At 42.0% G+C, this 9,647-nt stretch overlaps 2 protein-coding genes across 2 annotated transcripts; one reads left to right on the top strand and one right to left on the bottom strand.

Moving 5' to 3' along the window:
- Positions 1-567: 567 nt before the first annotated feature.
- ppil1 (peptidylprolyl isomerase (cyclophilin)-like 1) lies at positions 568-1,634 on the bottom strand. Its single transcript, XM_054784176.1, has 4 exons — positions 1,464-1,634; positions 1,129-1,283; positions 935-1,003; positions 568-847 (listed from the first exon to the last, which is right to left on the bottom strand). The coding sequence occupies exons 1-4, from the start codon at positions 1,517-1,519 to the stop codon at positions 627-629; spliced, it is 501 nt and encodes a 166-aa protein (XP_054640151.1). The 5' UTR covers positions 1,520-1,634; the 3' UTR covers positions 568-626.
- A 308-nt stretch (positions 1,635-1,942) lies between these two features.
- eno1b (enolase 1b, (alpha)) lies at positions 1,943-9,577 on the top strand. The gene is made up of 12 exons (XM_054784175.1): positions 1,943-2,090; positions 3,083-3,176; positions 3,242-3,337; positions 4,049-4,107; positions 4,188-4,257; positions 4,624-4,757; positions 5,086-5,308; positions 5,373-5,570; positions 7,082-7,283; positions 7,373-7,481; positions 7,571-7,629; positions 9,321-9,577. Exons 2-12 carry the CDS (start codon positions 3,092-3,094, stop codon positions 9,388-9,390), a joined length of 1,305 nt encoding a protein of 434 aa, XP_054640150.1. The 5' UTR covers positions 1,943-2,090; positions 3,083-3,091; the 3' UTR covers positions 9,391-9,577.
- The last annotated feature ends 70 nt before the right edge of the window (positions 9,578-9,647 follow it).

Below are 9,647 nucleotides of genomic sequence, written 5' to 3'. Positions count from 1 at the left end.
GATCCTGACGAGGCTTCGAATTATACCCCGGACAAATTCCAGGAGAGCTGAGAACAGAGACTCAGATGCAATGGATGTTGAAGTGAACTACATTAACAGGAAGAATAAGTGTGGAGGGAACGTTAAATTATATATCCATCTACAAACCTTAACTCTTTTGTAACACATTGTTATACATCCTGATCCTTTTCTTATGTGATTTCAGGTTTGGTAAATAGTACATGTTGAATACAGGAAGTGAACAAATGTATTAGCAATTGATGTGAAACAGAGGTGCTAGGATTACTCCTTTCCTATTCTACTCCTATTTGGACATGTGGAATCGTGAGTTGAACCATGAAGATTTCCAATGTAACCTGTATGCATGTTAAATAATAAATTAAATCATACCATACACCAGCATATGGTTTGACAGTGGGTCGAAGGACTCATCCTGGTACAGCAGGATAGCAGTCAGAGTACCTCTGGCTAGCACGTGGCGGGCTTGTGCGGCCCTCCAAAGTAAATGTTCAAAGACATGTTCATTCTTCAACCATGTTATAGAATGAAAAAAGACTGAAACACTGAATTATTTAACAAGTATTTATTTTTTTTAAAAGTGTGTTTAAAAAAAAAAAAGATTTTCTTTAGTTGGCCACAGTAGCTGAGACGATCCTTACATCATCCACAGGCCGATCTTGACCACTGGTTTCCACCAACCCGATCCGGTTCAGCACTCCCATGCCCTGATGCACTCTTCCAAAGATGCTGTGCTTTCCGTCCAACCACTGAGTGGGTCTGAGAGTGAGGAAGAACTGGCTGCCATTGGAATCTGGTCCTGCATTGGCCATAGCTATGATGCCAGCACCTAACAAATAAATAGAATGTTGAACTGACCTCTGGTGCGCTTCATGTTGTCTTCAATTGCTTGTTTTGGTGTTTCAGCTCAACTTACCTGTGAATTTGAGCTCTGGGTGCAGCTCATCTTCAAACTGCTTGCCATATATGGAGGCACCACCCCTACCTGGAAAACGGGGATCAATAAAACTGCATGATGCTATAATTACTGAGGATAATTAAAAATCCATGCATTGAAATGGGCTCTGTGCACAATTCACATATACGGTACTTAGATGGAGATAAACTAACCTGTGCCTGTTGGGTCACCGCCCTGCACCATGAAGTTCTGTATTATCCTATGGAACTTCGTATTATTATAGTAGCCTCTTCTAGCCAGCTCTGCAAAGTTCTTGCAAGTTTTGGGTGCATGTCTCCAGTAGAGCTCCAATACCATTGTCCCCATCCTGCCGTGAAAACAGGACATGCATGTATTTTAGCCACTAAACTAGACAGTTAAGTGAGTTTTTTAAGCGATAAGGCTTGTAAATAAACATCATTATGACCAATAACAGCTAGCAACATACACTGCATATCACCAGACTACTGCAAGCTAACCAGTTAGCATAAAAGAGTTAAACACATACGTTGTCTCGAGTGCAACAGTGGGAGGCTCCCACGTGTCCGGAGGAATTCCAGACATTGTGTGCAAAACACACCACACAATTTATCAAACGATAATAGTTTCAGTAATAAGGAGATACACAAGAAGCACCGTGCGTTTATTCAAACTGCTTTCGATGTTGCCGCTTCCGTGTTTGTAACGTCACTTCCGTCGTATGTTGAGGAAAGGAATAAGTTGCTGCCCCCTGCTGGACACAGCGGCTTACAACACACAAATCAGCTAAAACTCCAACAAAAGATGTACTAAAATGGCACTTCGGTCTAAATGAAAAGGTAATTTAAAGACAAGCGCGTACTGAATACTGCGGCTGGTGAGTGTATTCAACCAGCCACCATGCACTGTGACGTCACCCTCCATAGGTTTGTTATTGCTTGGAAACGTAAAATCTATTGTTCAGACACATTGTAAGTTTGCTTGGGCCGAAACAGATGCAGCCACTTGTGCATTGAAAGAGTCATGTGACTAATCAGATGAGGAAAGGTAATCCAATTAGGAGAGGAGCAGCGTGCTCGTTAGGACTCCTAAGCTTCAAGCAGGGTCAGGATATTTGTGTGCGCAAGCTTCAAGCAGGAGAGAGTAAATAAGAGAGGTGAGTCACACATATTTTACCATAGAAAGAAGTAGAATTGAATGTAGCATAGTTATTTTTATTCTGCTGTACATATAAAGAAAACACACACAAAATTCAAAGATCCTCAAAATGACAGGTGCGCTCTGCGGTTTTTAAGGACCTTCTGCAAAAACACTAGTCAAAGGTCCTCTATGACAGGAGGACCATGCTCTTTTTAAAGACCTACTGCCAAAAGACTAGTCAAAGATTACAGGAGAATGCTGCTGTTTTTAATGACCTACTGGAAATATGCCAGTCAAAGATCCTCTATGTGACAGGAGCATGTTGCAGTTTTTAAGGATCTAGTACAAAAATGCTAGTCAAAGATTCTCTATGTGACAGAAGCGCATTGCGTTTTCCAAGACCAACGGCAAAAACAATAGTTAAAGATCCTCTATGACAGGAGGGCCCTGCTGTTTTTAAAGACCTACTGCAAATATGCTAGTCAAACATCCTCTAGATGACAGGAGCGCTCTGCTGTTTTTAAAGACCTACTGCAAATATGCTAGTTGAACATCCTCTAGATGACAGGAGCGCTCTGCTGTTTTTAAAGACCTACTGCAATATATGAGTCAAAGATCCTCTATGTGACAGAATTGCAGTGCGGTTTTTAAGGACAGTGCAAAAATGCTAGTCAAAGATCCTCTATATGACAAGAGCGCTCAGCATTTTTTAAGGATGTTCTGCAGAAATGCAAGTCAAAGATCCTCTATATAACAAGAGCGCTCTGCAGTTTTTAAGGACGTACCACAAGAATGCTAGTCAAGGATTCTCTATATAGACGGGAGCACTCTGTGTAAAACCGCTAGCCAAAGACAATGACGGGGCTCTGATGTGTTTTTAGAAATCTGCTGCTCCTAAGTTTGGAACGGAACTTGTGGGCCGGTTCTTATGTCATCCCTTGCCGTGTTTGGCCCCCGGGCCGCCAGTGGCATAACCCTGATACAGTGTGTCTCCTTCTCCTCTTTAAGTGCTTCACCATGTCCATTGTCAAAATTCACGCTCGAGAGATCTTCGACTCCCGTGGGAACCCCACAGTGGAGGTTGACCTGTGCACGGCTAAAGGTAAGCCTGTAAGTTATCCTTTGAGACAAACGTCATCGCTCCTGTCTTCTTTGGTGTCCTCTCAGGCCTGTTCAGGGCAGCTGTGCCAAGCGGGGCATCCACTGGCATCTATGAAGCCTTGGAACTGCGGGACAATGACAAGTCTCGCTATCTTGGCAAAGGTTTGTGTAAAGTTTATTCACGCCGTCTCTTGTTTGTCTTGTTCTTCAAGCTGGACTTGTTATTTGCACATTAGTTACTATTACTACTACTACTACTATTACTATTACTTTGTGTGGACATGAGAATACAATCAACGTTAACAGAACCGCCCCTCCCTACGTGCAGAACACGTGCTGTCCATAGGGCCCATTTTGGGCATTTGCATTCATGGCTCTGTTAGATTATTAGTTTTACATGATTGTGAAAAAATAAGGACACCCCACAGGGTTGTGGTCAACATGGTTTGGAAGACATGCTAGAAAGGACTCATGGACAATAACCGGAATCTCTCGGTTAGTTCCAGACTCGACCGTGATGAGTGAATTTCCGCCAAGTAACTCCCAGGTCATTGAAATGACTTTCAGGTCAGTGTTCAAGTGGCTTGTAGTTTTTGCTGGGAACGCTCCATGCTGCACTTCCTCTTTAAACTCCTCCAACTTCAGCTTGACAGATGCCATGTCTGCCAGGTGTGCATCTAACGTCTACCATCTAACTAGATATCTATGGAGAAAAAGAAAGATAATGTTCTGCACACGTCTCTCAATCCTACCCCGATAAATGTGATGGAAATTTAGGCAAATAGTTTCCTAAGAAAAAGAAAAATCACTGCAATGGGATGATCCTAACGTGTATGCAGATGTGCGGTATTCATGTGAACTTTGTTGCTACAGGAGTCTCCCAGGCTGTGGAGCACATCAACTCATCTATTGCACCTGCACTTGTTGGCCAAGTAGGAAACTAATCAATCAGTTACAAGCTTTCCTGCACTTTATTGCGCTCGGATCAATGAATCGCTGCCGTCTTTTTCAGGACGCGTCTGTGGTCGAGCAAGAGAGAATCGACCAGATGATGATCGACATGGACGGCACAGAGAACAAATGTAGGTGGCCATTGTTTTTGCTGTGACCACTCACTGTTCGGGGGAGGGAGGGGTCTGGTTGTAAACACGAATGGGTCACATGACTAACGTCCATTCGACGTAACTTTTTTGGACACAAAATACTAGGGCTGTCAATCAATTGAAATATTTAATCATGATTAATCACATTGCGCATGTTAATCACGTCTCAAAAACAACAGTGTTGTTAACTTTGACAGCCATACTAATAGCATATATTTCATAATCAATAGATTTTATTTTTAGAATATGCCGGGGGCCAATAAAAAATGAGCTGCGGGCTGCACTTGGGACACCTCTGCACCACAAAAAACAAATTCATGATCTTGTTTTGTCTATGTCCAACAGCCAAGTTTGGTGCTAACGCCATTCTGGGCGTGTCACTGGCGGTTTGCAAGGCCGGCGCCGCAGAGAAAGGGGTCCCTCTGTATCGTCACATCGCTGACCTTGCAGGAAACCCCAAAGTCATCTTGCCTGTGCCGGTGAGACTTAACTTCCATTTTAACAATGCCTCATACTATATTTCCTCATTTAGTGGCCTCCACCTTGCCCTAATTAATTGCCACACCTTTTTACCACAACACACAGAGCAGACGTGGCATCTGTAAAGCTGAAATTGCTGCATGTAGAACGGAGAATTAGGGCTCAAAGGCTGGTATTTCAACATGCTATTTAAAATGTACATGTTTAGATGCCTGGCGCACTCTGCAGTTGAGTAAATAAAGGCCCCCATTATGAGGAAATCTGGTATATCTACAGTATTTGTATGTGCTGCTCTATACAGCCCGCATCCCTCCATGCCTCCATCAGGCCTTCAATGTGATCAACGGCGGCTCCCATGCCGGCAACAAGCTTGCCATGCAGGAGTTCATGATCCTTCCGGTTGGCGCTAGCACCTTCAGGGAGGCCATGCGCATCGGAGCCGAAGTCTACCACAATCTGAAAAATGTCATCAAGAAGAAGTACGGCCAGGACGCCACCAATGTGGGCGACGAAGGCGGCTTTGCCCCCAACATCCTGGAGAACCAGGAAGGTAATTTGGCTTGACTCCAACTTGCGTCTACTGTTTCGTCATGGTTGAATGTTTGACACCGCAGCACTGGAGCTGATCAAGGAGGCCATTGCCAAGGCGGGGTACACAGACGAGGTGGTGATCGGCATGGATGTGGCTGCGTCCGAATTCTGCAGGGAGGGAAAATACGACCTTGACTTCAAGTCTCCCGACGATCCATCTCGCTACATCGCTCCTGAGGAGCTGGCTGAGCTCTACAAGAGCTTTGTTAAGGATTATCCAGGTCATCTACTGACACTTTGTTTCTTTACACCCTATTCATCACCGCACGAGAGAAACATTTGAAGGAAGGTTATTATCATTTATCACAGGTGTGTCCAAAGTGCGGCCTGGGGGCGTGCGGCTGTTTTTTTTTTTGGCCCACAGCATATTCTAAAAATATAATTTCACAAGACAACTAAAAAAAAACAGCAAAAATTTAAGAATAAGCAGTAATTTTACAAGAATTAATTGAAAATATTAAGTGAAAAAAGTAATCTAACAAGAAAAAGTTGTAATTTTACGTGAATAACGTTGTGATATTGTGAAGAAAAATGACATCATTTAAGCAGCAGAAATTTTAACTATTAAAGAAAAACATGTTATTTTTTTATGTGGTAATAGTATGAGTATCAAACAAAACAATGATTAAAGTTGCAATTTTTGGAAAATTTGTTGTAAAAGTTTGTTGGCAGTAAAGTTATAAATACGAGAAAAAAAATTCACAAGAACGCCGAAATAGTTGGAAAAAAAAAAATCTAAATATTAAGAGAAAAAGTCAGATTCTAAAGAGAAAACAAGTCACACTTTTATGGAATAAATTCATAATATGAGGAAAAATAATGTCATTTTAATAGCATACAGTTTAAATATTTAAAAAATATACATTATTTAAAGTTGTGGTATGAGAAACAAAACCAAATAAAGTTGTAATTTTTGGAAAATTGTTAAAAAAAAGTTATAATAATATGGAAACAAAGTCATAATATTACGAGAAGAAAATGAACAAATATTATTTAATAGGAAAGTTGAAATATTTGGAAAAAAAAATGTAATGGGGGAAAAGAAGAGCAAATACCAGTTGATACTAATAATGGGCTTTTTCAGCTACAGTATATCACAAAGGTAAGATGCAGTTTTTTCTTGAAACACATATAACGTCTTAGCATATGTACTGTATATGTGTTGCTTTACAAAATATCAAAGTGGCCCTTGCATCATTTTTCAGTATGTGACCTGCTGTGGAAAAAGTTTAGACACCCCTGCATTTATCTAATGATGATGAGTCCTACTGTAGTTAATTTCCTAGTCACAATGGTAATAATGCCTCTGAAGTGCAATGCAGTACCCTTACTTTGGCGTTACTTTCACCAAAACAAATTCCAAAGTACCACTTTGACCCGAATATAAGACAGTGTGAGTTTAGAGATTCATCCAGTACCAGGAATGTTTAGATCGTAAACACCAACATGTGCATGTGTAAATCTTGTCTTTTTCAAGCTTTTTTCCCAGGGATTAGCGCGCTAAATGATTGATAATTGATGATGTTATCACATTAGGTCATTGTAATTATTATCAGGTCGGTGTTAAAGTGGTATGCATCTGCCATCCAACATCTGACAACAAAAATACCATCTTGTAGCCTGTCAATACGGCAACACTTAAATGTTACAGATATTCAACAAACTGGCAGGTTCAAACCAAAAAATTGCAATAAATATTAAGCTCATTCTCAGATTGTGTTGTGGTGCACAGTGGTGTCCATCGAGGACCCCTTCGACCAGGACGACTGGGCGGCGTGGAGCGACTTCACTGCCACCACCGACATCCAGGTGGTCGGAGATGACCTCACCGTGACCAACCCCGCTCGCATCTGCAAGGCTGTGGAGGAGAAGGCCTGCAACTGTCTGCTGCTCAAAGTCAACCAGATCGGCACCGTTACCGAATCGCTGCGAGCGTGAGTGCGCCTCTCGTTTGTTCCTGAAGACACACTGCATGCTGCCTAGACCATAGAAGCAACACGTGATCTTGTTCCTGGGCCTCCAGGTGCAAGATGGCGCAGGAGAGCGGCTGGGGAGTGATGGTGAGCCATCGTTCTGGAGAGACAGAAGACACCTTCATTGCAGATTTGGTGGTTGGCCTGTGCACTGGACAGGTAACCTGAATACAGCGTAGAATATGCTCAACATGCACCAAATGCCACCACACAAAAATAATAACCTCATTTTTGTGCCACACTTTCAGATCAAGACTGGGGCACCTTGTCGCTCGGAGCGTCTGGCCAAATACAATCAGATTCTCAGGTGAGTCCCTTTCACAACCAATTAAACCCAAAGAGGTTAAAGTAAAACTACAGAGGAGTCCGTGCCTCACCAGCCATGAAGCTCACGGCAGCAAAGTTCCTCATTGGCTGAAGTGCTGCATTAAAGGGATAGTTCGGATTGTTTTGAGAAGCCAAACTCTTTTACTTAAATGACCCAGCAAGTAAGTGGAACTACGTTCCTCGTCACGGAAATCCAACCAGAACTGGACTCACGGTACCAAGTGCGGGGTAAGTCACTGTTGATGTTGACAACACTGCTGATGGGGATGCCATGCAATGGCATGTCATTCATGTCAAAAAATTCAAACTATCCCTTTAAGAATTCCATCTTGTAGTCCCATTTCCCTTCTTTACTGAACAAAGGCGGCACACTGCTTTCGTCTTATCCACTGTATGTATTTCACCCAGAAGGCCAAACAGGAGACTTCAACAACAGAAGAGGGTTTTCAAGCTCTGCCTTCTCCTTGGCACTACAGTCGTCCCTTGCAGTATCGCAGTTCGATGATCACTCCCTCTCTATATCGCGTTTTTTTTCAGAAATTCATTAATTAAGGATCACTCTTTCATGGTAGACTTGACCAAGACTGGTAGAATTGTCTATTATCAGGCAAAACATATTGAAGTACAAGCGATATGCAGTATTCTGTTCATTAGGCGGCAGTAATGACACAAAACATTGAGGAGACATTGTTTTACATTACAACGCCTGAACACTGCATGAAGTCATGAGGTCAGCCATGGCATAGCCGACATAATACAATGGACAAAAAAAATTGTCCTCCCATTCCATGTGGAAGTGGTAAGTTTTTGGCTTCTTAAGTTTAGAAGAAATAAATTTGAGGCTAACTGGTTGGCTCGCTAACTTGTTAGCTCGCAAGATAGCGGCCGTCTCAAGTCCCTGCCGCATAACAGTTGCAATGTAGTGCAAACAGTGAATAATAGGGAGTGTAAATGTGACTATATGGGTGTTATGTCATGTCTACAGGGCTGTAATAATGTTAAAAAACGCATTTAGGTTCCACACCCGGCCACGTGAATTTCCGCGAAGTAGGATTCCTTATTTATAAATGGAATATTTTTGTAGTTATGGCATAGAAAACCTGTTTACAATCTTCTAAATACGTTTTTAACATTATCAGAGCCATCTAGACAGGCAATAACACCCATATAGTCACCTGTACATTGGTATCACCCAAAATGGTAGATATAATCAGAGAAAATTAAAGACAGTTTATCTTGTAGGGGAGCAGAATCAATGGGCGGACAGGAAGTGACGTCGGGGGTTTGGGTTCAGGGTTGACTTTTGAACAATTACTGACACCGCGTGACCAATGTGGAATATTGCAGTCACAAGTTGGTGGTCTTAATGGCTTATACTATTTGTATTTTAGTGCATTTAGCCATTTTTATGCTTCAAAATCAGTACAATTGGCTTAAATATGCACATGAAGCGTGATGTAGGGACGATGAGGGACGACTGTATCGCTAGCCATGACTGCTGCTAGCAAAAGGCCGGACTGCATTGTTTGTTTACCGAGTATAGACGCGTTACACAACAAACACTTCCTGTCCTTCACTTAATGTGTTACAGGCAAGATTGATGTTTTATTTTAATTTAATCAAAGCGGGCAATGCTGTGTGCGAAACTAACTTTACGTTTTCGTCATACAGAATTGAAGAGGAGCTGGGAGACGAGGCTTGTTTTGCTGGGAAAAACTTCAGGCAGCCCCTGGCAGAGTAAATGTACTCCAAGTGACGCTTAAACTCACGTCAGCCTAATCGATAAAGACTAGCTAGAAGCATCTGTAAATAAAGCTGGATGTTGTTTTTTTTTTATGTGAAGTCAATGATTAGTTATTCACAGCTTCTAATTACAAGCGCGGCTGCTTTGGAGATCTAGTCAATAAAAGACAATTGCTCAGTGGCAACATGTCTTGTGATTATTTCAACCTCATTGGGGAAAAAAACTCTACAAGAATTTACATTAAATACATTTCA

This window comes from Dunckerocampus dactyliophorus, chromosome 8, assembly GCF_027744805.1.
Source record: "Dunckerocampus dactyliophorus isolate RoL2022-P2 chromosome 8, RoL_Ddac_1.1, whole genome shotgun sequence".
Taxonomy (NCBI): Eukaryota; Metazoa; Chordata; class Actinopteri; order Syngnathiformes; family Syngnathidae; genus Dunckerocampus; species Dunckerocampus dactyliophorus.
Note: the sequence above shows the minus strand (reverse complement) of the source record. Positions and strands in the feature narration are given on the sequence as shown.

Coding starts and splice junctions, on each gene's coding strand:
- ppil1 (XM_054784176.1), bottom strand. CDS start 1,519: ATGTCTGGAATTCCTCCGGACACGTGGGAGCCTCCCACTGTTGCACTC. Junction 1,284..1,463: donor ACTGTTGCACTCGAGACAAC/GTATGTGTTTAA, acceptor TTTTCACGGCAG/GATGGGGACAATGGTATTGG. Junction 848..934: donor CCCAGAGCTCAAATTCACAG/GTAAGTTGAGCT, acceptor TTTATTTGTTAG/GTGCTGGCATCATAGCTATG.
- eno1b (XM_054784175.1), top strand. CDS start 3,092: ATGTCCATTGTCAAAATTCACGCTCGAGAGATCTTCGACTCCCGTGGG. Junction 3,338..4,048: donor GTCTCGCTATCTTGGCAAAG/GTTTGTGTAAAG, acceptor TTGTTGCTACAG/GAGTCTCCCAGGCTGTGGAG. Junction 7,284..7,372: donor GTTACCGAATCGCTGCGAGC/GTGAGTGCGCCT, acceptor CTGGGCCTCCAG/GTGCAAGATGGCGCAGGAGA.